The 26,285-nt window shown below is 24.9% G+C and overlaps 1 protein-coding gene across 6 annotated transcripts in view; it reads right to left on the bottom strand.

Moving 5' to 3' along the window:
* Nucleotides 1-60: 60 nt before the first annotated feature.
* The window catches only part of LOC122853432 (rho GTPase-activating protein 20-like), a 95,146-nt gene continuing 68,921 nt past the window's right edge, over nucleotides 61-26,285 (bottom strand). For 2 of the 6 annotated variants that reach the window (XM_044153911.1, XM_044153936.1), the window contains 5 exons: nucleotides 6,239-6,424; nucleotides 4,218-4,376; nucleotides 3,920-4,137; nucleotides 3,482-3,608; nucleotides 61-3,402 (listed from right to left, as the gene is read on the bottom strand). In XM_044153911.1, coding sequence (XP_044009846.1) covers nucleotides 1,159-3,402; nucleotides 3,482-3,608; nucleotides 3,920-4,137; nucleotides 4,218-4,376; nucleotides 6,239-6,424 — 2,934 coding nt within the window. In that variant the 3' untranslated portion in view covers nucleotides 61-1,158. Of the gene's footprint in view, nucleotides 3,403-3,481; nucleotides 3,609-3,919; nucleotides 4,138-4,217; nucleotides 4,377-6,238; nucleotides 6,425-15,809; nucleotides 16,136-17,828; nucleotides 18,160-26,285 lie in introns of those variants that run through there. The other 4 variants (XM_044153919.1, XM_044153928.1, XM_044153953.1 and 1 more) reach the window with 3 other exon arrangements.

Below are 26,285 nucleotides of genomic sequence, written 5' to 3' on the forward strand. Positions count from 1 at the left end.
AAAATAATAATAACCTTTATAATTCAACACAAAAACAAAAACACAATGATTATATAATCATTTTTTTTTTTTTTTTTTTCAAGATTGGCATATATTTTATTAATTATTTATATATATATTTTTTGTTTTTCTTAATATTTTAAATCAATTTTATATAAAAGTATTATAATAACTAAAAAATGATATTTACAATGAATAAAATATTGAAGAAAAAATATAAAAAAAAAAAAAATATAATAAACTTTTTTTTTTCTATTTTTGATTGTCTTATTGATATTTAAATTTTATCTCATAATTTGTGTACAATTTTTATTTTATCACTTATATTTATATGTTTTATATTTTTTGTATAATATATATTTATATATATTTATTATCTTAAAAACTAATGTCATGATTTATTTCTTATTGTTACAGAAAACACTGTAATAATTTCAAAAATTTCAAGAATTCTTTAACTTAGAAAAAAAAAAAATAGGAAAAAAAGTATATATATTATATAAAAATATAGTTAAATAATTATCAAAATTCGATCGATTGGATAAATTAATTTTTCTTTCTTTATAAAGAAGTTTGGTTTATGCGTAAAAATAATAAGAATAAAAGAAAAAAAAAAAGAAATATTTTTAGCATAGTCAACATAAAAAAAATATATATATTTATATATAATATAAAAAAAAAAAATATATATATATTTATAGTCTTTCATTATCAACCACGCAATATCAGCCACTCAATTATAATTATCATAAGCTTGTGGAAGCACCCTGAATATTATATTTAAAAATATATATATAAAAAATGAAAAATATTATAAAAATATTTTTTTCATTTTTTTTTCTATTTATTTATTATTTTATTAATTCTCAACAATAACAACAAACAGCTTGTCTTGAATTATCACTGGAAGATTATTCGATCATTTTATTATTTACCACGAAAATAAAAATCTATCAATATACAAAAAAAAAAAAAAAAGAAAAAAAATATATATAAATCATATTTCAAAGTGATTTTTAATAATCTTTTTTTTTTCATTAATTATCTTGCTCTCATTTAAATAATCCAAAAAAATCAATTGATAAAATTCGGACTAGTTAGAAAATAAAATAATGTATATATAATATATCAATAATTTGTATATAAAGAGCGATAATTTCAGACATAGCTCTCGTCATCAACAACAGATCTTGAATATCCAAGATGTCTTGTTGTAATTGGTGCTCTTGGTTGTGGTGGTGGCCTATATGGTGGTGGTGGTGGTAATGATCTTGATCTTATTGCAACTTTATGTCTATCCTCTAAATTCATATGAACTGGTGGCAAATGACGTAGTCTTGGTGGCAGTGGTGGTGGTGCATCAGTCCATATTCTTCCACTATTATTATCTTCATCATCGTCCTCATTGTCATCATCATCTTCATCATCGTCGTCATCATCATCAACATTGACACCAACATGATGAACATCATCTTCATCTTCATCATCATTATCACAAAAACTATCAATTTTATTATGAGACTTTTTGTAATTAAATGTATCATTATGTTTTTTTGTATTATTATCAATATTATTATTATTATTGTTATTAACAGTATCTTGATTACTATATATAATACTATCAATAATTTTTCTTTTAGCATTGGCATATACAAGATCTTTTAAATCAAATCTACAATAAATTTGTCCATCAACTTCTTTATATTTAATTTTACTATATTCACCAATAGTAGAAAAATTATCATTAATTTTTTTATCATTATTTTTATATAAATTTGTATTTAATTTTTTTTTATAATCAATAAAACAATCATAATGTTCATTTGATAATGTTGATTCACTTGTTGATCCTTGTTCAGAGCCATTTATTGATATTCTTTCAGCACAACTTATATTATTATTATCTTGTTGTGAATAAATATCTACTTTAACAATATTATTATCTTTTATTATATTATTTTGTTGATTATGATAATCACGTTGATTTATATCATGTTCATCTAATTTTGTTCTTGGTGTACGTTTTAATTGTGAACGTAGCCAATTTTGTCTTTGAAAATGTGAATTTGGATATGTTGTTTTATCAATAGGTAAATCATCATTATTACTATTACTATTATTATTTATATTATTATTATTATTATTGTTAATATTATTATTATTATTAATTAGTTGATGATTATTTGCATAACGAGCTAGTCTATCTTCCCAACTACTATATACTGGCACATATGATTTATTTAGTAATTTTTCTTTATCAGATAATGATTTATCAAAACTTGATGTTGAAGCATTTGCTGTTGAATGTTCAGATCCAACTGGTGATTCAGGAATAAATAATTGACAATCAGATAATGTTAAACCAGAATCACGTGATAATGACATTTGATCTTTTCTTGGTGGATCAGTAAGATCTAAACTATCTAATGATATACCACCAGAATGTACACTATCAGTACTTTCTTCAGCACCACTATCACTTTTTTCTTCACCAAATAAATTAACAACATTATCATCAAATAATACTTCACAATGTCTTATTAACATTTCAGTTAATGCTGGTATTGTACGACTTTGATTAACTGTTGGACTTGTTGACCATAATAAACTTGGTCCACAACATACACCAAGATTACTAGCACACATTAAATTATGTTTTGATCTTCTTGCAATATGATGAAGTACACATATTAAATGTGATAATAATGTATAATTTGCTTTTGGTAATTGATTAAGTATATTTTTAATTGTTTGCATTGTATTTGGACTATCTAAACTTGACATCCATAATGGAAATAAATGAGCAGTTAATAATGGTTCTGGTAATGATCTTAAAAATTCTTTAAATAATGAACCAATTGCAATTATTGGTACATCTTCAAGACAACTTGCATCACCAGTTGCATCAATTTGATCTTTTAATTGTCGTACAATTCTAAGATTTGCTGATTTACGAAATATACCAGTTGTAAATGGTCCTTTTGCAAATAATTGTTGTAACATAACAAGTACTGGTTTTGGTAAACCATTTTCATCTAATCTTGATAAATTTGTACCAAATACAACTTGATTCATTGAAAATGATCTTCTTAATAAACCAGTTATTTTTGATTTTTTATTTTTAATTGGTGTTTTATTTATTGGTTTTAATAAAAAATGACAAGTATCATGTCCACTTTTATTGCAATGTTCAAGATCAAAACCTTCTTCAGTTGATAATTTATGACGTAAATTTGATAATTTAATTGCACTTGGTCTTTCATGTCCAATAAGAGGATATAAATCTTCATCAGATGATGGTCTTGCCCAAAGTTGATATGTACCTTGAAGATCCCATAATCTCATTGCTGAACTAACACACTGAGCTGCTGTCATTTTTGAATTACCAACAATTGTTTCACACTGTAAATAATAACAATAAATTAATTTTTATATTTTATAATATAAAAATAAATACATAAATTTGTTTTTTAATACTTACGTATTCAGTGTTTGTGTCAATATCATGATACACGACTCGAATATTTGTATTTTGCGGCTCCTTGAGGCTCTCTTCTCTTACAAGCTCATTTAGTCTACCCCACCAAAGATCTCTAGCTGCAGCAGTCCTGTAAAATAATAATACAAACATTCTTAGAATTTTATTTACTTAAATATGTATGTATTATAATGTATCTTGGCATGAAGCTCATGTTGAATTGTTAATACATTTATATACAATGATGGTGCCAATATAAATTCCATGAATTAATCTAAACACATGCGTGAGACTTTTTATACGTGAATAAAAAATAATAAAATTAAATAAAACCTCAAGATTCCCATTGAATTTTATAATTATAAATTTAAATTAATATATTGTTTTTCTTTATGTTATTAAATGATGAGATAAAATTAAATGTGATGAATTATCACTTACATGAAGGTCGCAACGACATTTGTTGTTGGCCAACCAAAAACAAAACTTGTTTCCTGTGATTTGTTTGTTTCGGCAACATCCTCAATGTGTCCAGTTGTTAACCAGAGTTCACTAATCTTTACGGTCTGTTTGAGTTTAAAATTACCACTACTGCGTGATTTTGCGATCAACAAAAGATCAGAAAATAAAAACAAGTGTCTTTCTTGTGATTGTACTCCCTAAAAAAATAATAAAAATAACATACAATTAATAATTGAATAAATGATAATGATTTTTTAAATAGAAAAAAAATACATACAGTTGTAAATTGTACTGGTGTCTCAAGTAGAAAAGTTCTTGGTGGTGTTTTTGGTGCTGGTACTGGTGCTCCAACATTTTGTAAATTTTTTTGTGACAATGCACGTGATAGTCGACCAGGATTACCAGTTGATCTTTTACGAATGTGACTTTTCATTTTCTAAAATCAAATAAATCAAATAAAATTATTATTATTATTAAATAATCAACTTTTTCTTTTTGAAGTGAGAATAATTATTTTTTTTAAAACTTTCGAAATGGTGATAAATTCAGAACATGGAGTGTTTATTACACATGAATCATGTGTTATATTATTATTATTATTAATTTTTTTTTTTTCAAGTATACTTAAGTGAGTATATTTGTTTGTCTATCTGTCTTTCTGTCTTTCACCTACGCCAACAAAATACTTTTATTCGAACAAGTAATAATACTGATAGCCACATTGCTTGAAACCTTTTTTTTTTCTCTCCTCGACACTTATATTTTTTTTTGTTTAACCTTTTAATAATTTTTTGTTATTTATTTTCCAGTTAATTAATTATTTTTTTTTTTTTTCTGACTTGTTTGTCTCAACAAGAAAGATTAAAAGTATTTATATTATTATCAATCTACAACGAGCACTCGACTATAAATGACAAAACAAAAAATAATAATAAACAAGTATCTAGAGTATATGTATGCGTTAAAAAAAAAAAAAAAAGAAAAAAAAAACCAACATATAGACGCACCCATATCCATTAAAAATAATAAATACATATTTATCAGTAAGTCAGTATGTACACCAAGTTAAATTGCACATACATATTATGTTATTTAACCTACGCAAGAAAATAAATATATAATCGTAATGATTGACTAAGAATGAACGTGACAAGTAAATGTTTCTAATGATTTGTATAATATACACGTGCATTTGCTCTTGTCTCATGACAATAGATAATAGTTTACGCCCAGGATGCAAATCACTTTTAAACAATCATCAAACAGTAAGAAAAAATAAATAAATAACAAAGAGAGAAATTAAAAATAGTTGAATAAATAAAGACACAGAGGTGACGAAGGCCCTCCACATATATTTACAATAAAATTGCATACATAGATGAGTAACCAGAACTCTTGGGACAATGATGAGTTGCATCAAGATTCAAAGGATTGTACTTAAGAATTTTTTAATTTTATTTATTTTTCATAAAATATTATAGCTTCTTCCTGGTTGTTGTAACATTGACGCGTGTCACGGAAGGAAATTTCTTAGGGTTTATTGAGGGCCCCTCGAGGTTGATGGTAGCTTCTTGAAGGGTCATCAACATCATCCACGTTTATACTTTTTTTTTTTTTTTATAAATAATATATGTGTGTGTATATATGATATATAGATATTTAGTTATTCACTGTAATGCTTGGGGAAGATCATGGCATTGAGGTGGTTAAGGGTCAATGTTTAGAGGCGTTAAAATAATCGCCGTGAGGTTCAACTTGCCTTACAGAATATAACACAATTTAATGATACTTGGTATGATTTTCTGTTGAAGTAATTTTTTTTTTTTTTTCTTTTCATTCGAAAAAAATATAATATCAAGTTGAGTTGTCTCCTAGTATGTATGTGTGTGGTCATGCATTGTTATTATAAAAAAGAAAAAAAAAGAAAATGATGACGATGATGATGATGATGATAAAAAAGAAAAATAAAAAATAATAAAAAAATTGGAAAGAAAGCCTCTTTGACTTCTTGGAAACGATAGAGACTTCAACGTTGAAACAGCGACAAATAGCAATTGCATTTAATCCCGACATTTGTGTTGGCTCTTCAAGGCAATTAGGTATAATCGTCAACGAGTCAGTATAATATGGTTGTGTCCCAAAGAAACTGGAAGTTAAAAGGGGTGTGTTGTCTTGTCTATCTGTCTGTCTGTCAGTTTGTTTGTTTGTTTGTTGTTGTTGCTTGTGTAAATATTTTAAAAAATGATGAGAATTTTTATATAAAAAATAAATATATATAATAATGTAATTTTTTCATACCGTAGTGAGAACATCACGTTCATGGAGACGCAAATTATCGCCTGGAAATAATTCTTGAATTCGATGAAGATCACCCTCAAGTTGACCACGTCGTAAAACTGCACCACTTGTTATTCCATTTTCAGTATCAGCCAAATTTTGTGCGTCTTGACCAAGATATCTTTCATACTCAGCTAGTCTATTAACCTAAAACAAAATAAATAAATATAATTATATTATAATACTTTATTAACAAAATAGTGTTTAATTAAATCTTACATATTTTGAATTAAAAAGATAGCCATCATAATATTTTTTAAACATTTTATAATTAATTTAAAAATAAACAAAAATTATAAATTAAAATATATTAATTTTTTAAGAAAATAAATTCTGCAAATGGTTTATATGCTCCTTCAGAAATACATCTATGATTGATAGTTATGCAAATATTTTACGAGAAAATCATTCACAACGTAAAATTAAAAAGAAATAAAAAAAAAAAAAAAACAGCACATAGTAATCAATCACAATCTCCGACACACAGTCTTGCTTGTTTTAAATATTTTACTTTTATTTATTTATTTAATTTATTTCTCCATATTTTTTCTTACTTTATTTACGTAATTTTAATTTAAAATTATTATTTTTTTTTTTATCTCATTATTGTGGTATATAATATTTTTATATTATTATTGCAAGACAACATCCCGCAAATTACTCAATCACTCGTTACAACAATTTATCACTTATGTATTATTATTTCAGAGGGATGATAATTTTCTATGGCATTTTAACTTGTTAATATTTTTTTTATATTATTTCTAAAATAAATATTTTTATCAGGATATTTTGTATTGCGTGTATCTACCGACAACTTCCGTGTGACTACGATTTGTTGCAGTACGTGCAATTCGTAAAAGAATGATTCATATCAGATGAATGGAACTTAGTCAAGAAATAAAATGAGATAAAAATAAAAAACACTGTGACGATACACGGTCCAGAAGAATGTGTCATCGCAATTCAATTTATTTCATTTATTTATATTCTTATTTTTTTTTTTTTTGTATCATATTATTTTTCAATTCATCATCATTTTTTTTTTTAAAAAAGTCTATAATTTTATCAAGACTTTTATTCCACATCTCAACTGACATTAAAATCATCTCGACAATGATTTATCATGAAAAATGAATATCAAAGATAATTGAAGATAATGTTAAATTGTTACATTACTTTGTTTTCTCTTTCAAAATAATAATCAGCCGCAGGTATGTAAAAAATATATATATATTTTAAAAAAATTATTTATTTTTTAAATCAAGATGAGGACCGGTTATTATTGGTATTTCTCATGAAATTCACATTGCAATCTCTCACGTGTTCATGAAAGAGTAAGTTTGTATATAACGCAATAAAGACACTCACTTTTTTTTTTTTTTTTGTTTAAATTTAATTTTGTGTTTTTTTTCCATTTTAAAAAATGTAAGTACTCGAGATCTTTTCTCTTGTGTGTCTTGTTTATTTTCTTTTCCCATCGGCATTATTGTCGTTGCTTTTATACAACCGATTCAATAATATATAATATATAATATAATATACAAAACGTATATAGCATGTATACCAAGACGATCATTCGTCTTGTCCGTCTTTAAACTTTATTTTTGCTCCCGGGCGTTCGCACACTTTCACCTTGTGCACGCAGACTCGATTCATTGGAAATTGTTTCAAATGTATCTACGTGTCTCTTGTCCATATAACAAGTGAAATAAAAATAATATAAATATACCAATCTCATTAGGTATAATCATCAATAAATTCAAAAATTCCATTCAACATGCAGTTGGTTATGGTACATTATAGACAATCGAAATGTTATTTTATTTTTTTTTTTAATTTCCAATTCAAAAGTAAGATTTTTTTTAAATGATAAATAAATGAGCCTCTTTATTATCCATTTTTGGTATAAACAATATATGATGAAATGAATTATTATTATTCATTTATAATATGGTGAAAATTTTTTTAAATGAAAGTCGAGAACCCTCGCGGCCGCATAACTTTAATTTTTTTTTTTTTTCTTATTTTATTTAATAATCATTTTATATATTTTTTTTTTCTGCATGTTACTTGGTCTTGCGAGGGACAAATTACAGGTGGATTACGCAACACATGGCAATGCATATATATATATACGCACCTGTCTCAATATATTACAAAACACACATCTCAACTATACTCTGCGTGAAAATAAATAAAATAATAAAATAAATAACTTGTTTATGAATTGAGTGTAAAAAAATCATCTGATAAATAGAAATGTGATTGTATATTTCAATCATTTGTATAATATAATTATCTCTGTATTGCATATATACTCATAATTATTTATATATTATATAGATATAAAAAAGTGAGTAAAATTTTAGATGGTTAAAAAAAAAAGAATTATGACAAAATCATTTTTTATTCCCTGACCTTTTACTTTTTTTAAAAAATATATTTATATAATTATTATTGTTATTTATCAACCTGTACATTTAAACATTTAAAAAACCATACGCATTCCGTGTTCAGTCGACGCGCCTCTACGACCTTCACCCGCATCTTGGCTTGAGTTAAGACTTTAAGAAGTCAAGTAAAAAAAAAAATAAAATATATATAAATCCAGAAAGTTGTTCATTTTTGCACGTTTATATTGCACAATTTTATTTTTTTTTTTTCTATACTCATTAAAACCATACATGTGTATGTATATCATTAAAAAAAAAAATTTATCATTGATGCTTGTTTTAAAATTAAATGATAATTATTTATTTAATTTAAATGGATAAATATTTTTAATTAAATTATTTATTATTGAAATATAATTACTTGAATGATGATGGAAAGACAAATTTATTTATTATTTCATTCAAGGGGAAAGTGTGTTTGCTGATGATGTTTACATGCATATACTTGTATGTAGGTGGTCCAGATAAAAAAAAAAAGTAAAACAAAAAGATTATGAAAAAATATATGCTCCAACTTGCAGATCAGGTGATGGAATAAACTTATTTATCATCAGACAAACCGTGTTTTAAAATATATATATAAATAAAATGACCGATATGAGACGAAGAAGAGTGATGGTGTCTTGTTGGTCTGATGTTGTCTCATAAATGTTAATTTATTATTTTCATATTATTGTATTACAAGCTTTTATTATTTTTTTTTTTAATTTTTTTATTTCCAAGTACCGCGCACAAAGATTACATATACATTACTTTTGTGTATGCGATTATATTATTTCTTGGTTTATATTTTCACTTTAAATAAATACGTGTGTGGGCACATTTCAGATTAAATTATCAACTTTTTACTTTTTTTTTATTATTTAAATACTCGTGTTACTTATTCGTAAACATAATGCCAAGAAAAATAACAAATAGCTTCGTTTGCAAATCTTTTGAATGAAAAAAAATATATAATTATTATTAAAAACAACGGTTGGAAATTTCAATTAATTTTTTTTCGAATCTTCTTTTGCGCATGCTTTTTTTTTGTTTAGATGTGAAAAAGAATTAAAATAATAATGTATTTCATTATCTTTTTTTATATTATTTATATTGGTTTTTTTTTTTTTTAGACTGCTGGTCATATTTTAGTTTGGTATTCATGCATATCAACAGGTGAAGTAAATAAATGATTTTGATTGGTCGCGCGTGATGAAGAAAATACGTCTGTACTCACGTATACCAGATTCATCGTCAGGGTAATTTGACTTCATTGTATAACGTCCAATAATTGCTTCTTCGTATATACAATAAATAAACTCAACACGCACATACATTAATAAATGCACTTGATTTTATTTTGAATCATGAAAAAATTAATCTCAACTCACAAACTAATCAAATTCGAAAAACAAATTTAACAAATGTAAATGTACTATATATATTTTTAATGTTCAATAAGTTGATTAGCTTGTATTAAATAAAAGTTTTATTCATATTACAAACAAATCAATTCAAAAACAGAACATCAAAGATAATAATTATATAAAAATATATATAATAAAATAAAAATTAAAAAAAATTTATAAAAGATTGTAAAAATAAAATATATAAAATGCTAGCACATGGCTGTCTCGTCGTAATATGTAATAAATTAAAATAGACAATGATTGTACAGGCATTACCTTGACTTAGATACCAAGCACAGTGTTGTATGTTAAAGCAATAACCACTTGCACCTGTGCCTGGCTCAAGTAAGTACTATTTACGATTGGCTTCGATGCATTTACAAGCCACTAATAACAATAATCATAATAATATATATATTATTTTTTTTATATATAATAATTGTAATAATAGTAATAATAATTGCTATTATCATCGTTACTACAGTATAAAATTTTCCAGAGAAATTTTAAACAAGACACTTTTAAATTTATTTTATGATAAAGTCATCTTGCTCAATTATTGTCATGTGATAAATTTATATATATATTTGAAAAATCTACTGTGTATTATTATTTTAATATATATTCAATTAAAATAAATAAATACATTGATAATTATAATGATTTAAATAGTTTTAAAAAATATATATGTATTTAATGGGTTTTTTTTTTTCAATTTTGCTGATTTTTTTTTTTAAAGTTTTTTTATATTTGTTAATGGAAATTCGTTTAGATATATATTTAATTTAACGAGTTCAGAGTACCTGAAGAATCTAAAAGTCGTGTTGTCGGCACAAGTGGAATCGGTGCCGATGAAAGAAAGGAATTTGGTGAATGGTAGTGCTACAAACACATATATAAAGTTGAAGGTTTTTTTTTTTTTTGTTTTTTCAATGTTCAGATATTGAGTTGAGATTCAGAGCATCTTTTTCCTTGTTGTTAAATAACTTTTTGAATGAAAAAAAGTATATATATATTTATATAGTTTGTCTATAAAATGTCTGAGTAGGAAGACAGACTCGTCTGAGACATGAAATAATCATAAAAAAATTATAATAAAATGATTTTATGACGCAACAAGAGAGTATAAAAAATGTCATCTTTTCTTGTCAAACTCTTGAGTGTCTATCTATAACCACCCACAGTGTTTAAATTTTTATATTATTATATTTATCATTCTCATTTCCTAGAGAGAAATCACAGTGTAACGTAATAATCTAAGATTTTTTTTATTGTTATTAATTTTTTTATTTTTGATTTCTCAAGAAGAGGAAGTCATTCAAAATGCGGGGGTGGAATCAGTTACTTTAATGAATGAATCAAAGACAAATGATTACAGTCTTTTTTAAATTAATGATAGTGAAATTGTTGACAAGGCTTTTAGAGTAGGTTTTTGCTACCCAAAAAAATTTATAAAAATAAATAAAAATACAAACATGGGTAGAGACCAAAAAATAAATGTTTCGTCTGAACTTAAAAATTATTCGAATATAAAAACACAAATTCCACGGGTGGAAAAGAAAACAAAATATATATATAAGACAGAATATACAGAAAAATAAAAATATATATAAATACAGAAAAAGCTGTGAAAAAAAATAAAAATTATCTTCAAAGAATGTTCCGAAGAACAAAGACCAATTGTTTAGTCCTAATAACAAGCCCCGTAATTTATCAAGCTTGGAATAATGATAAATAAAATACCTTGAAAATAGTAGTATTAAAAAAAATATATAAAAATTTAGTTGTGCAAAGAGTCTTAGTTTAAAAAAAAAAACATCCCTTCAATTCTCTTATACTTCCTGGTGTTTTATGTCTCTTAATATTTTTATTTTATTATTATTCAACATTGTGTCTTTTTAATTCAGGTAACTATATAGTTGCACGTGCCCAATGCAATCCCAGCACTTTCTACATTCACTCTTTTGCCTTCTAAATTCATTGGCATTGGTTTTAAAAGTAAAAACACATACACGCATACATACTTATATATTATTATACAAAGTGAATAATTGAACAAGAAAACTAAAGAAGAGAAAAATACTATGGGATGATAAATCAGTCGTTTCCTCTTTAAACGTTCTCATTCCCCGTTTTTTTTTTTTTTTTATATTAAATTTATTTAACGCGTCCTTAAGGAATTCACAGTCCACAAACACAAATTGAACTAAATTCAAATAATAATCACTAAATAAAATATATACTTATATAAATATTTAAATAAAAAAAAAAGTTTGAATTAAAATTAAAGTGTAGAGCTGGAAATGAGATTAGAAGAGTAGAGGTGCAGAGTATAAATGTGTTGGGACGACAACAGATGCAAACGATAACTTGGTTTTTAAAATAAATAGAAAAAAATAATATAATATAAACATATATATTCAAAGTGGTATATATATATCTATAGATGTAGGTGTAAATATAAATATATAAATAAATGTTATACATATGGTGATGGTGGTGGTGACCAATAAGTGGATGTCCTTGATGCACAGTAGTTAACCACCACCAAGATAACCAACTGATCATTACCACCGGACGAGTAACCACGCCATTACCAACACCAATCAAATTACTATTTCATTTTTTAAGATTTTTTTTATCATATCTCTAATTTTCTGGTATAATGGAAATTTTATTTATTTGATTATTCGTTGTATCAGCTAGACAGGATATTCATCATTTTGATATTTAAAAAAATATTGACTACTCCAATAAAATTATTTAAAATAATTGCAAAAAAAAAAAAAGTGTAGTCGTTATTATAAAAAAACAAAAATAATAAATACTACTGTATCAAGGTATATAACGCAAACTGTGGTGATAATAAAAAAAGAATTTCAAAACTTATTTTTAAATTTACAACTAGACTTTTAATAATAAATTTATAAATTCAAGTTAAAATTAAACTTGTGTATAAATTCAAACTCATTTTTTTCAGTCAATATCTTCCTGGTAAAAGCTGGCTGACAACATATTCAAGTATAAAATTTATAATTAAAATAAAATAATTGCGATGAAAGAAAAAAAAAAAAATTTATATACATAATAAATAATAAAATACAAAAAAAAAAATAAAAATAAATAAAAATCGAACGAATATAATATTAGCATAAAGCTTCTAGTGCGATGAAATAGCGTGAAGTGGTTTTTGATGGTGGTGAATGAGGGTCTTTAAAATTTAGCCAATTCTTTATACTCTCTCATCGACATGGGCGTATACAACAAAGATAAAAAAATAATATAAATAAATAATAATAATAAAAAAAAAACATATCCAGCTACTATATTAACCATACCAATAAAAAACCAGTTTAAATAATAATAATAACAATAATAATAATAATAAAGTTGGGTTGTGTCCTGCATAATTCGCAAGAACGAATTAAATTGTACACCAAAAGGCATTAACATATTTCACTTCCAAACTTCGGCCCTTTCTTGACATATTTCATTTTTCTTTTTTTTTTCTCATTTTGCTAAATTGTTATGCAGCTGTATATAGTTAAATAAAAAATCGAAAAAATAAAATAAATAATTTCTTTTTTATTATTCCCTTTGCTTTATCAGGATGACTCCGTTGAAAGAATTTTTTTTTAGAATAAAAAAAAAGGCGATAATGTTATTCTAAAAAAAAAATTTAAATATAAAAAAAAGGTTATTTGACTTTTTGAAATTTGTTTCTTTTTTTTGTTTGAATTTATCAGAAAGAGGAGAGTTCATGATTTTTACAATGATATTTTTCTTTTATTGTATTCAGACGCATCTAGAGAATTTTTCTTTTAGCAGTGTATGAGTCAGAGTCGCGACAAGAGGTTGGCGACGACGAAGATGCCCCCCCACGTGTATTTTTCTATCTTGGTTTTTTTTTTATCTTAGTAACTCTCTTAACATATACAGAAGTACATAGTATGCTCGGTCACGCAGGAACGGTAATTCGTCTCGCTTCTAGTACTAAGTTTTACGATAAAAGCAGAACACGTCTAGCTTGGTCACTGGGTTACCGTAATTTTCAAGACCAATCAATCCAAAATCATTAGCCAGGTAAAGACAATAATCTACCACATGACAGGAAGAATTATAGAAAAATTTGTAAATACCATGCCAAAAAAAAAAAAAGATAAAAGAAAATACAAGATAAAAGATGTCAAAATGAAAAATTTTAGAATTTGTAATTATATGCAATGATAATATGCTTGTCAGCAGCTTAAAGCAATAAATGAAGTTGAAAAATTGTGGTGAAAAAAAAAAAAAGAAAATAATCATTTAACTTTTGGTAAAACCTTAAAAAAAATCAACAGGGAGTCTATTTCTATTTTCCATAATGACTTGAATATTTGTCTAAGTCGTTATTTCTTTTCTTTTACTTATTTTTTTTATTTCCCGGAGTTCAATCCTATTTCACGTCACAAAATAATACAATCTATATGGTGCCGAAATTTTATACTTAAAATTTTTTACAAAAAAATTTATCTAGCTTTTTTATTTTCACTTGCGATGCCAATCAGTGGCGCCACAGATAAGATTGACTTGTGAAATAACTTTAGAAAAAAAAGAAGAAAAAAATACACACATATATATTTTTATGGTATTTACAGGATAAATATTTGACAACTTGTTTGTTCAGGGCAAAAAAGAAAAGAATTTAAAAATAATACGATAAAATATCAATATAAAAATAAATAAATAGAAAAAATAAAAATAAAACGTGTGTAAAATATTGTTTAAAAATAAAAAAATGTGTTAGGAAAATTTAAAAATATATTATGAAAGTATAATCTGATTGAAATATGATGAAATATCATGTTAATATAAATCATAGCAAGATTTGTTGAGATTAATATGAGAGATGCAGTCGGTCAATGCACTAGCCCAGTTTATAACTTTAAAATATATATAAATATGTACTATTCTCCGAATGAATCTGGGCAAGAACCCTCTCTCTTTTTTTTATTTTATTTTTTTCATTTTCCCAATCTCCCTCATTTAACTCAACTCATTTTGTTAACTCTTTGAGCAAATGAACCATGATTTTCCCGAGCGACAGTTTCCCAGAATCTAGAATATTACATGGACATTCGCAGACTGTCATCTTGACCTCGTGCCAAGTGTCGTTGTCGTTTCTTTTACTCCGTTTTTTATTTATTTATTTTTCCACTCACTTGTTTGACGAGAAGCAAGACAACCAACGACGGCAACGACGACAGTAAGGGAAAAATAAAATAAATAAATAAATTTATATAAAAAAAAAAAAAAAAAATATAAATAAATTAAAAAAAAAAAAAAAAAGAACATCCACGCACTTGCGAATCCCGCAGAGTAAACGATAAATCCCAACTCTTGATGTTGAGTTTCCCCCGACAAACTTTAGCAATACTTTGCTTGCCATTTTTCCTCTCTCTTGCTCTTGCAATTTTTTTTTTTTTTTTTATATAACTTTTCACATATACAACTTTTTCAGGTTCAGCATATAAATTTAAACAGTAATGCAACATTGTATTTAATTTATTTTAACCTCAAATATTGTATACGAGTATAAAACACATTTACTTTATTCAAAGTAATATTTTCTATATTAAATATTATTTTTATTTTAATAAATGTTTATGTACTCATATAAAATGTAATTTATAATCAATTGCTTACCCTCAGTATTTGATAACTTTTATTTTTTGATTTCATTGGTAGTGTAAAAAACTTTTCAGCATCACAACAAGATAAATACATTTTTCACGTGTTTCTTATTTAACAACAATAAACTCAAATATCTCAAACACTCAAACACACACTAAGAAAATAAATATCTCTCCATATATATATATGTATAACGATAACACTGGGCAAAAAAAAACGTGTGAAAAAGATAATAAATAAAAATAAAAAATAGGAATGATATAAATTTTGCTAAGAGATATGGAGGATCTTCTCGGAAGGATAGATCAACTGACCGGTCCAAGGGAGCCGTTAGAACTGAGGACTACTGGAAAAATCGAGGAAAATCTAACACGGGTAGTTTGGGTAGTTTCTAAACGACAAATGCGCCCTCAGGGTCTAACTGGTCAAATTACAAACTAATATTACCCCCCAAATGTGTGACATTATCTATTGACATGCGTAGTTCATCTATTGACTCCATTATGCTACATGTGACTCATGATGCCCAAATATTCTTTTTTTTTTTTTTTTCAAAAGATATGACTTATATGGATATCAAAAATAGAAAATAAAAACCACTGTATGAGTATACTGATAAAAATAAATGACTAAAAATAAAAAAAAAAACTAACAGGTTATCAGAATGTTTTTTTTTTTTTTTTTCCTTTTAAATTGATTTGTCAATTTTGTTTAAATAATACCGAGATATTAAAAAAATAAAAAAAAAATTTTTTATCAATATTAAATATACAGTAATTATCGTCAATTAATTATCAACTATATTGATGGTATTTTCCGCTGAATTGTCTTTTTTTTTTTTTAATACATATTGAATGTTTATATTGGATAATCACAATGTGATTACAGACTGCACGTGCTGTGGAGTGTATTATTTGTGGACATAATCATCAGACATATACCAAGTTATTATTTATTTGAAAAACAATTAATAAATTGGAGTAAAATAAAAAAAAAAAAAGACAATAAAATAAACTGGACAGAGTTCAATTTCTTTAACTTTGAATAAAAAAAATAAAAATAAATCAACATGCTAATGATTGCAATTAAACGGCGGTTGGTCTTTGAAATATATTTATAAGAATGAATTTTTTAAATTTTTATTTATCGTTTATTTATTTATTTTTATTTCTAGCTTTAAAATATTTTTCAACGATGCAAAGTGTGTCTTGACAGGTCGTGGTTTCTCAGAAGGTTTTTCCTTTTATTTTCATTTTTTTGTTCATCATTTTTCTCACTCTTTTCAACCCTCATGAAAGACCTCAGAATTTCACAGCCTCGCAAGTAAGAATAAAAAAAAAAAAAAAAAACCACCGTAAATTAAAATTCTTAACAAAATTCTATTTTTTTTTCTTTCATCATTTTTCAATCCAAGTGGGATTATAAAGAGAAAATTATCTGGATTTTTAACTGAAGAAAAATGAACTTGTGGAGGATTATTTTATTACGAAACCGGATACAATGATGTTAGAATAATATATAGAATATATTTTATTGAAGTTCAAAATGTAGATGAGAAAGGCCGAAATAGAATATCTTGATAGACTACTAACTGACTGAACCTGATATTACGTAGTGATGTAGTCGAAATAAATGGGATGACTGGATCACATCCAAGATGACAAAAAATAAAATATATAAAAGAAGAATAATAAAAAAAATAGAGTAGATGATATCTGAGTATCTTGACATTACCAAAGAACCATCAACTAGTCGTTAGGATTTTTATTATTTTTTATTTTCTGTTCAATCATATCATCATTTTATCATCATTAGCAAACAACGCACATTAGCTCAGATAACTAAAAAATAATAAAAAAAAAAAAATTCCTCTCAAGGATTTCACTTTTCCTTTTCTTATTTAATCTTCATCTTTTTTTATTTTTTTTACCCCATTTTTATCTTCCTCACAATAAAATAAAAAATCTCAGTCTGTGCATTTTTAAAAAACATTTTTTTTTTTTCAATTAAAAAATGATTAAACTCACTCACCGAGTCCAGTTTATACTTTCTGACATCATAGTATCCCTTGTAATATTTGAACCACATTACTCCACATTTACGTTTTGAGGCATCATAAATACCTGGTAAAAAAATACACCACGATACCCGGACTCTTTCACTGTCCATTCGACAATTTAAATTATCTTGTTTTCTTTTTAATTTTATCAATAATTGATATATACTATTAATAATTATCCCCTAGATATCTGATGGTTTAAATTTAATAATAATTTGTATAATTTATTGATACTACTGTTGTATTGAATAAAAAAAAAAAAAATTAGTGCATTGTGTGTAACATGAGAAAATGATGTTACGACGAGATGCACTCGGAAAGTTTTGTGATACTACTGGTTTGCATTTAGCCGCCATAGTCGTCGTGATGCCAAGTATAGACACATGGGGTATATAGAAAGCTCAGGGGGGAAAAGAGAAGAGAATTCAGATTAAGAAGGGGAAAACTTTTTGGTTACGAGTTACGATGCTTTAAAAAAAAACCAACGAAATTAATTGGATGCCTTGTGCACTTGTAAACCTGATAAAACTTGACATGAGAATAATGCAATAAGAAAAAAATAAAAAAAAAAAACATTAATTTTTATTTCGTTATTTATATAAATAAATGTTTTTTTTTTTCAAATAAATTTATGATGAAAGTATAAGAATGTTGTGTTGATGGTTTTTTGAATTTTAAACATTTATACGATTTATAATGTGCAACCTGAGATACATCAAGATTTCATAATTAATTATGCCTTTCGTCATATTCCAAACGTTTTTAATTTTAATTTTTTTATTTTCACAAGAAGATGGGATTAGACATATAGCAATTTTTTAGACACAATTCGTGTGGTTTATATATATGAACCAAAGTTTGTATTTTTTATTGCTCATATTATTTAGCTGAATAACAAAGTGTTAAAAAATGAGTTAAAAAAAAAAATAAAAGTTGAGGTATCACTGTGAAGCATACACAATGAAGGTAAAAAAATTATTTATTTTTTTTAGGATAGATATAGCAAAGAAGAAGCAATTAATCACCGATTAGGATAACGAACTTGAAAGGTTTTTTTTAGCAACATATATACTATCTAAAAAAAAAATTATTTTTTTCAATTTTTTGTCGTGTAATATATCGCTGGTGTTGATGTTTTGTCAGAAGCGATTGTAAAAAAGGGATTATCATCAAACACACATTTTATCCAAACTAAAATCAAAAGCAAATTATTTGTAATTTATTATTTTATTTTTTTTCTGTCAATATTTCAGCAAATTAAAAGTTTTAAGAGAGTATAAAAAATAAGGGTCTTTTTGTAATCAAGCCTAACACCAAATAACTTTTAAGCTAGCTGGACAATCATTATAAAATTTTGTCACAATATGCATCATTGTGTCATGAATATAATTTAAAAATATCATTAATTTGTTAAAACAGATAAATTATATTTCAACTATATCTCAAGTAAGTCAATCAAAATTAAAAATAAATTATAAAGAATAATTAGAGTTTTTTCGCAATTTTACATTAATAATAAATAATGGATATTTCAATTTTTAAATTATCTAATAATTCAACTAGATTGGAGTTACCTTTAAAATATAAAATGATTATTTTTTTTTCATCATCACAAATTATTTTGATATTTAAGTTTTATTAATAATTAGAAATTGAGAAATATTTTTGGCCATTAAAAATAAAATAATCAAGTATAAAAAAAAATGGATAAATATAGGTAAGATTATAATGAATGTATTAATTAATCATGTGTCTAATAAATGAAGAGTCAGTTGTAGAATTTTGTCACTGGAATTTTAGTCGTATAAACAACTCGTTGGATATATTGCTTGAGGGCAAAATAATCTTGAGGTTCCACCTCTTATAATTGGACCAGTCTGCGATATTCACGGGAAAATTATACGGCTACACGTGGCCAGACTACAAATAAGTCTTTAACAAATAAAAAAAAATAAAGAGTTCTCGAAATTAACCAACACTCTAAAGCGAAAAAAATAACATAATAATAGTTCTCACATAAATGTAAAACTAAAAAAAAAAAATATATATGTACATGTGTTTAGGTGAGAATGAAGAATTTTATTTCCGGTGCATGTGTCTTGTTTAATAATAATTCAATTCTATAAAACACCTATCACGTATGAAATTTTTGTTTGTTATTTTTTTTTTAAATTAAAATCAAACTTTTTATTATTTTTTTTATATAAAACAAAAAAGCGCCCCGAAGTTTCTTTATCAACCAGTTTCAATCTCAATCACGTCAAAATTTTATTCACTGAATTAAATTCTCATGTTTTAAATTTGATCTTTTGTTAAAAATCATCGAGCCAGAAAAACAATATATTTAAATATAAAAAAATATATAAGTATGAATTCAAAAAATGAAAAAAAAAAAATTGATTTTTAAAAAATAAATCAAGTATATATAAGTATAAGTTCAATGTACTGATATTTTTTTAATCGTTATTAAAAATTAAAATTAATTGATTGTCATTCTTTGCATTCATCTACCCCAGTAAATCGAATTTATGAACGAAATGACATTAATCAGTCTTTTCTCGTTTATTTATTCGTTTGTTTTTTTTTTTTCATTTAAAATTTATTGAGTTTATTTATTTTTGCAACATTTGCCTTACTCTTTCTTTTAATCGAAAAACATGTCCAAGTATAATTCAATATATATTTATAAATTATAAATATGTATATGAAATAACTTGTAACTTGCGTTAGAAATATGAATGAAATGATATTAAAAAAAAAAACAAGTAGATAAGAATGTGTTTCATAAACAAGTATTTATGATAAGTAATTTATGAATTGTATGTTGTGAAACATGAGTGACGAACTTATCATCAGCCTATTTTCATTGATATTATTAATCATATATCAAAATGATATTAAATTTTTAATTAAATAAATAAATATGTACTTGCTTATTTACTGCGGGATAAATACTTGTCACTAGATTATGTATCGTGTATTCTCATTTTAATATGCTTACCTGTAACAGAAAAATAAAAATAAAAAATTAGTACAAATAATATACAAATAATTTTTAAACATATATAAATTATAAATAAGTATTAATTTTAATTGGATAATGATTAATCACCTTAAGAATCATATTGACTTTTCAACATTATAAATCCGTAAATTTATTATAAAAAATAATATATATTAAATAATTAAATAAATATTTATTGTTATTTATTTATTTTTTTAGTTAAAAAAAAAAAAAACAATGCACACAAGAGTTTCAGATGAGATGCAGCATCAAACTGAAATTTGTTGGCTCAAAAAAAATGAAGAAGAAAAAAATAAAAAGGATGATGAGGGTCCATGTTCATTTTTTTGGGAAGGGAGTTGTGTATATAGGAAGGGATAAGGGTCCATGATTGGACCCTTGAAAGATACTTTAAGACCTGCCAACCAGACCAACATATATAAAAATCCAAGGTTCTCATTCACCATTAATTTATTATTATTATTATTTGTTATATTGTATATATATGCGAGAATATATATATAATAATACAAATGAAAATAAAAACTAAGTTTTTTATTATTATTTTTGTGTTTTTTTTTTAGTTTTGCTGAATGAGAGTCGCTTGTGGGAAGGATTCTTCATCAGGCACTTTGCCACCTGCTGTTGGTTGGTCTATATATTCTTCATATATATTTATTTTATTTCTTATGTATTTTATATATTTATATGGCCGGAAAAGCTGTCGATCTTGTTGCATTCCCAGGGACCTGATCCTTCCTTCACACGTGTTACCAGTTCTATATACTTGACAAGTTTAAACAGGTTTCATATATTTTTTCTATCCTTGTTTTTTTTTCTATTTTGTTTTTTATTTTTTCAAAGGTAAAAAAATTTTTAAACGTCATCTATATGTTAAAATTGTTGTATACAAATACATGTAACAAGTAGATTTTTATATATAGGTACTAATCATCTGAACAATGAAAAAAGAAAAAAAAAAAAACATTGAAGAAAAAAGGATAAAGTATAAAAACTGCATTTACAAACAAAAAAATCTAGAGATTAAATAAAAAAAAAAGGGGGATAAATCCAAAAATCACTTACTCCTTTTTTACTAAATAAATATCAATATAATGGGTTTTTAAAATACAATGATGTGTATGCGATGGGAACACAATTTAGAGTACGTTGTACAAGATCATTTTTTAAAATTTTTTTTTAGACCATATGTGCTTGTCATAAGCACACTTGAAAATGAATAAAAGTGCCCTAAATCTTTTAGAGGCCATACACACGGTTGACTGATGCCCATGTCATGGTACTTAAATACTATATAGTTCACTGATTTTCTCTTATTTTTTTTCCCCCTTTTTCAACATCCAGTGTCACACAATCATAAACCAGGGTTGATAAGTAAATATATATGAGGAGAGCTGTTGCTGAATATGTTTGCTCGCTAGTCATGCATTATATACTTTTTTTTCTCATTATTATTTTTGAACCCTCTGATATAAAAATCACACGATGTGCATGAGCAAAAAACGATATATATACAGTGCCAAGGGGTGGTGGGAATATATCGTTAATAATATTACTAACAAAAAGGTCTATTTTCAAGTTAATTTTTCTCTTCTCAGATACACTTTAAATCGATGTGTAAAACGTCGAAAAACCAGATAAACCAATTAGCTTTTTTTTATTATTAAATGGGTTGTTAATCCCTTGAGTTAGTAAGGTGATAGATATACCAGAGATTATTTATAAACCATCTGCACTAATGCCAGAACGTAAAACTTGGTTAGAAACTCAGGTTACAGTTCGTGTCTGATCGCATAGTGACTTATCTACTTGTTCTGACTTTTATAATCAAAAGCGCCGTATGACGTTATTTAAATATTCAATAACAAATATACATGTTGTCATAATGAATGGTGGTTAGGTCCATGCAAATGTGTATAAGCAAAAAAAACATCAACAAAATTTAAAGCAATATAAAAAATAATTTAAAACCACAATATCACTGTTTTAAATTGTACCGTTGTATTTGCGGTTTTAAAAAATATTTTAAATATATATAAGGATGTATTTTTTTTTTTTTTTTCATTATAAAACATGGCAATTTATCAATTTTAAAAATTTATTTATCAGTAAATATGACAGTTGTATATCGCATTCATCTATATAAAATTGAAGATGAAAAATTATTAAAAAAACAAAAAAATAATAAAATGATAATAAAAATAATAACCACAAAATAAAATAAATATTTTTTTGATTATTTTATTTTTACCGCATGTTGTAACATAAATATATATTGAGTCTTAATATATATACATGTACATTAAACACACATACACATAGATACGATGGATAGATTTTATCGATTATAATATGCAGTCATAAAAAAATTCAAAAGAATGATAAAAATTTTTATATATACGTGTATAAATAATAAAAAAAACGATAATTCCGCGTGTGTCTTGTCATTTCCGTTATGAATAAAGAAAAGCCATGAAGAATTTACGATTCAACAAACAAAACGATGATGTGAGTCTTTATTTTCTTCAACGCATTGCTCATACAAAAATGAAAAAAAATTAATGTTAAAAAGTAAAGGGTTTTTAATGTGCATCTTTTTTTCTAACTCCATGTTTTTTTTTTTATTTATTTTTTACATGAAAATAAAATCAAGTAAATATATATGTAAATAAAAAATAAACTATTGGATAAAAAATATATTTAAAATTCAGACAAGGAAAAATATATAAAAAAAAAAAAAAAAAAATTAATGGCAATTAAAAAACATTCAAAAAGTCTAAAGAATTTTTTATTAATAAAATTAAATATATAAAAGTCATATCAAGTTAAGCCAAAAAATATAATTTAAGAATAAAATTCACCTATATTAAGGGGCACAGTTTTATTTGAATTTTAATCGTATTTGTGTTGTGTTTAATTTGCATGGACATTTTTAATATCTATCATTTATATGTGAGTGTGTGTTTGTGGGAGTGTTGAATAAACTTGAGAAGACAAATTCTGGTGTAATCAACGGGTTCGTCAGCTCAAAGTATATTTTAAAAGAGGGTGTGAGTAAAAAAATGTAAATCATGAGGATTTACACTTCATTGCTGGATGAAAACAACAACTCCTTAAACATGTTTGTAACGTATTTTTGATTTTCATGAATATTCTGGTCTCTTGCCAATATATAAAATAATTTTTCGACTCTATTTGAAAGAAAATTAAATAAATATAAGAATGAGTTAATAGATGGAAATGTCAGAGAGTCTATTTAGATCGTGATAAATTATTACATTGATAAAATATGACACTAAAAAATTAAGACACAGTGGTTTCATTGTAGAAAAGTAATTACTTCTTGAACTCAATGGTCTCACTGTCCATATTTAAATATATATAAATTCAAAGAATTTATGTATACTTGAAATTGCAAAATTAACTCGAAACTCTCAAAGATCAAGATAAAAGAAAAAAAAAAAGATTTCTTTTATTTTAATAAATAAAAATAATAAACTCGCATAAAAAATCAATGACTGAGAAAATTGGTAGAAATTTCTTTTTTTTTTTTTTCGTTAGCAATAAAATAATTTGAATTTCAAAAAAAACCTTGGATCTTTTGAATTGTATCATTAACTTTGTTTCGGTCGGTTAATCGAGCAAAAAAAAAAAAAAAATTAAATTTTATAACTTTACTTTTTATATAATCGATTTCTAAAAAAAAATATCCAGTAAAATGTCAAATGATATCATTTTTTTTAGAACGAATTATCAAATTTTAAAATTGATTCTAATTGAATTAAAAAATTTAAATTATCTGTACATTAATAGTATCATTGAAAAATCAATAATATCTTTCGAAATTAACTTTTTTTTTTCTTTTGGTAAAAATAAATTAAAAATTTTCCAACAGCTGTGTACTACTTGTGGTGTCAAATTTTTTTAAATACTTTAATTAAAGTGTAAAGCATAAAAGAAAGTAATGAATATATTGATTTATTCATTTATATGAGCATGAAATTATCTTGTGTCAAAAAGAAAAAAAAAAAATTAATTGTTTAGTAATATAATATTAAAGGTTTATTATTTAACTGTGAATAAAAAAATAACCATAAAATAAAAATTCAAAAAATAAATTTAAAGAAAAATATGAAACACTTAATTTTCCAATGTATTTTTATGCATGTCTATTTAACCATAGACATTATATTTACAAACGAAAAAAAAAATAAAGATAAAAAAACAATTGTTGGATGCGCAATGTATAGACTAAAGAGTAGTGTGGAGTCTTTTGAAAATCTCAGTGGCCGTGGGCGAGGTCACATTGAAGAATAAAGAAATAAAGCTGTAATCACACATATGTACTCACGTATTGCACATACATAAACATTTTGTAAATATATAGAAATAAGCAGCAGTTCACGTTTTATTTTGCACCTGCAAATACAGGTAGCTTGTGTGAGAATTTAAAGTACCAAGGTAAACTTTATTTTATTATTATTATTTGTTAAAAAAAAATTTACTATCATATATATTTCTGTATTATAAATAAAATAATTTATTATTAATATGACCTGGCGAGACATACCCTTGCACAGTGTGTGTCTCAATTTATATATGAAAATAAATTCTAATACAAATATTTATTATCATCAATTTAAACTTGTAACGCGTATATTTAATAAATTTTATCATCATACACAAAATGTATGCCAGACAAACCTTTTTTTTTTTTTTTGATATTTATTTAGTTTTTTTTTTTTTTTTTTGTTATTTAATTTTTCTATTTGTTGATATAGATAGTGTAGGTACACAGTATACGAAGCGGATTTTCTCTAACTGTTATAAAGAAATGGAGATTACAAAGGTCCACCCACATTCTGACCTACATTTGAATAAATACCGTTCTCATATAATAAACATACTTATACACATTGCACTCAAAAATGTTTAAGCAATAAATAAATATATATATTTTTTTTTGTTACACCTCGGGTTGTGCAAAAGGAGGATTGTTAGATAAACAAATAAAAAAAAATTTATAGAATAAAAATCTTTTTTGATTGTATATTTTATTTATTGAAAGCCACCTACGCAAATTAAACCAACCATAACAAGCTTTAAATAATATATCAAATTGAATAAATAAAATGTTAATGATTTATAAATAAAATTAAATCATGTTTATAAAAAGGGTTTATATGCAAGAAAATAAAATTTGTCTGCACATGTGCAATGGCTTAAAACGATTAGAGTGAAAACAAGACTGATTATATTTATTTTTTTTTTGTGAATCAAATACTCAAAGTTATTTTTATAGATATCGGTCAGTGTGTCGAGTGAATTTTGGGCCATGTGAAATCAATCTTAACATGCCTGTCAAGATTTTTTTATATATGTGTATATTTTTTTTTTTTTTTGG

This window comes from Aphidius gifuensis, linkage group LG1 (assembly GCF_014905175.1).
Source record: "Aphidius gifuensis isolate YNYX2018 linkage group LG1, ASM1490517v1, whole genome shotgun sequence".
NCBI lineage: Eukaryota > Metazoa > Arthropoda > Insecta > Hymenoptera > Braconidae > Aphidius > Aphidius gifuensis.